General features: G+C 38.0%; 1 protein-coding gene across 1 annotated transcript; it reads left to right on the top strand.

Annotated features, from left to right (window-relative positions):
- The first annotated feature begins 331 nt into the window (after positions 1 to 331).
- LOC145012299 (serine/threonine-protein kinase STY46-like) lies at positions 332 to 3,406 on the top strand. Its single transcript, XM_078971091.1, has 3 exons — positions 332 to 907; positions 1,059 to 2,160; positions 2,543 to 3,406. The coding sequence occupies exons 1-3, from the start codon at positions 498 to 500 to the stop codon at positions 2,855 to 2,857; spliced, it is 1,827 nt and encodes a 608-aa protein (XP_078827217.1). The 5' UTR covers positions 332 to 497; the 3' UTR covers positions 2,858 to 3,406.

Raw genomic sequence — 3,406 nt, 5'->3', positions numbered from 1 at the left:
GAATCAGGCAGGGACGGACCTAGTAGGTGTCCGGTGTGGCACCAGCAACACCTTCTTTTCCTGTCCATAGTGGAATTTTTTTCGATTTTTTTACCTATTTCTTCTACATCGGCAGCACCTACTATATATTCTTATGTCTGTCCCTAGAATCAGGATAACCGAATTAAATACAACACGATTACTCGGTTCCAACCTATTTAGGTTTCAATTCAATTTTTTTGGTTAAAAAACTCAAGAAGTTTGAAAAGGATAATAAGAAAAAGAAAAGAAAAAAAACATGACTAAAGATGACGAAAGAGGATAGGTAAGATTGTTACTCCCAACAGTACACGCTTATTTACCTCTCCTTCCCAGCAAAGCTACTACCCCTCTTACTTTCTCTCTCTTCATGTCAGAATCAAAATGTGAGCAACTGATCTGAGAGCCATAATACCCAGACCCCATTCAGCAAATTTGTTATTGTTTAACATTTTGGGGCTACCAAGTCGTAATCAGCCATGGCAGCTGCTCTTGAATGCTGGTCTAGCCGTACGAGCACTGATGAAGACATGGTGGAGCAAGGTCTCATGCGAACCGGAGACAGATCGGAATCTTCAGCCGCCGCCGTCGATACCTCTTCATCTTCCTCCTCCCCCTCCGCTTCCGCCGGTGCTTCTCTTAAAGACAGTTCCATGATGCAGAAGAAGTTTCAGAAACTCAGCCGCAATGTATCAGAAGCCATTGCGTCTCTCAAGAACTCCTTGAATCTCGACCCGGCCCGAGATTCGAATCCGACCCGGATCGATAGTTCCCGGAAACATGTCTGGGGAAGCGTCGTTCGGAATTTGACTCAGCTTTATCCCGGAAGTCAACTCCCCGAGAAGCTCGTTTCCAATATCCGGAAGCATTATGATTCTCTACCTCTCAGGTCTTTACTCTATCAACAAACATCTAATCTTAGGGCTTGTAAATTCAAATTTTCGTAACACCCATCATTGCTTTACCTTCTTTAATCTCTGTTTTTTTGCTAAATCTGATTAAAAACTATAAAATCATGTTCATGGCGATGTATCCGACAGTTATGCACAAGCAGGATTCGAAATGAAGGATGTGTTCCTACATGTTAGATTGATAGAACAAGCATCAGCTGATGACCTCCCAGCTATAATGATACAAGAAGTTTCAGACGAAGAACCTCAAGGATCTGTTTTCAAGCTCACTTTCGCCTGCAATTCATCACTTTCATGGCCAACCATGTCGGGAGCACTAGATACGTTATCAATTTCTTGCAAGAAGATACAGATCTTTGAGAAAAAAGGTTTCACATTAGGAGTCATTCTTCTTTCGATTCCAATCCAACCAGAGCAAGAGAAAACATTCAAATCCCGGATAGAAACCGCTTTGAAATCAGCTTTAAAAAAGCCGAATAAAACAAATTCTATGAAGCTCCCATTTGGGCTTTGTGGGTGTCAAGAAGAGGGTACAAAGGGAAAAGAGTTTGGTGAACCCGAAGACGATTCCAACACCCAAAATTACCAAAATGGGGTCGAAACTTTGACTCCAAGTTCATCAAAATTGAAACTAGAATTACCTCTACCCAAATCATCAATAGTAATATCCGTTGATGAGTGGCAAACAGTTCAATCCGGGGTCGATGAGATCAAGAAATGGTTATTAAACCCCGATAGTTTAGAGTTCATCGATCAAATTGGATCCGGTAGATTTAAAGGAACATACAAAGGTAAAAAAGTCGGGATCGAGAAGCTAAAAGGGTGTGAAAAGGGTAATTCATACCAATTTGAAATCCGAAAAGATCTTCTAGAGTTAATGACATGTGGGCATAAAAACATTTTACAATTTTATGGTGTATGTATCGATGATGTTCATGGTTTATGTGTTGTGACTAAGTTGATGGAGGGTGGATCGGTTCATGATCGAATCATGGTTAAAAACAAAAAGATTCAAACGAAAGAGCTTATACGAATTGCTTTAGATGTTGCGGAAGGGATGAAGTTCATGAATGATCATGGTGTTGCGTATAGAGATCTTAACACGCAACGAATTCTATTGGATAAAAACTTGAACGCATGTTTAGGTGATATGGGCATTGTTGGGGCGTGTAAAAGTGCGGGTGAGACTATGGATTATGAAATGGATGGCTACCGTTGGCTTGCTCCCGAGGTTAGTTTTCTTTACTCCTCTTAATCTGTTAAGTCGTTCTTTTTGTATTAAGTCGTTCTTTCTGTATTAAGTTAAAAAGAAACAACCATATATATAAGATTAAATAAAAAAAAAAAGTAACAAAAATTTCAACATCATTAGGTGACCATATTAGACATTATTATCACTCTTGCTTAACTTTTGGCTTTATTAAACCACTTGCATCATTTCACTTGATAACAAATGCATCCAATTAATGACACAAGTTCCATCAAATTAGTTTCAAATGATGCCCTCCACTAACAAATTCAAAAAACAAAAACAAAAAAAAAACTATTATTTTTGTACCGTTTTACTCCGTGATGCGGGACCCACAAAATAAAAACAATTTATTATTTTACAGATAATTGCGGGGGACCCGGAAACGGTCACGGAGACATGGATGAGCAATGTGTTTAGTTTTGGAATGGTGGTTTGGGAAATTGTGACTGGGGAGGCGGCATACTCCGCGCTCTCGCCCGTACAAGCTGCGGTGGGGATTGCCGCGTGTGGGCTTAGACCCGATATACCGAAAGATTGTCCTCAAAATCTCCGGTCTTTAATGAACAAATGTTGGAATAATATTCCTTCAAAAAGGCCTCCGTTTTTGGAGATTATTTCGTTGTTGACTCGGTCAAACAATAGCAGTAACAATAACAATAACAGCTTTAGCAGGTGACAGAAGAAACTGATGTTTAGTTAGCATACAGAAATGCATGGGTTGATTTTGCAACATAAAATAGTTGCGATAAAGATGTTCATACTACCAGCCATGGTTTCATTTTGATTTTTTTTTTTTTTTTTTTTTTTCCGGTTAAATGCTAGAAATAGCAACGTATTTTCATTGGTTTATTTTATTGTAGCATCATGCTTCCATTTCTTTCTATTACAAAAGCATATTTTGAAAAAGGTATCTATCTAAATACAAAACATTTTTTACTGGATTTTACAAAATATTGGATAGATTTTCGAAATATAATGATGTGAATGAAGAAAATGGAAAAAATAATGTTATAATACATAAGTAAATGAATATACGTTGTTGCTTTTGGTATGATTTGATTTTGGGGAACATGGGAAATCGTTAAAAAGAGCTACAAAGAGATGAAAATGTGAAGTTTTGGAGTGATTGAAGGGATTTTGTCTTGAGTTTGATGTTTATGTTTGTAGTTGTGGGCCCTTTATGTCTTTGATGCGAAAAAGTATATGAAATCTTTCTTTTGGTTCA

This window comes from Lactuca saligna, chromosome 8 (assembly GCF_052625555.1).
Source record: "Lactuca saligna cultivar CGN05327 chromosome 8, ASM5262555v1, whole genome shotgun sequence".
Taxonomy (NCBI): domain Eukaryota; kingdom Viridiplantae; phylum Streptophyta; class Magnoliopsida; order Asterales; family Asteraceae; genus Lactuca; species Lactuca saligna.
Note: the sequence above shows the minus strand (reverse complement) of the source record. Positions and strands in the feature narration are given on the sequence as shown.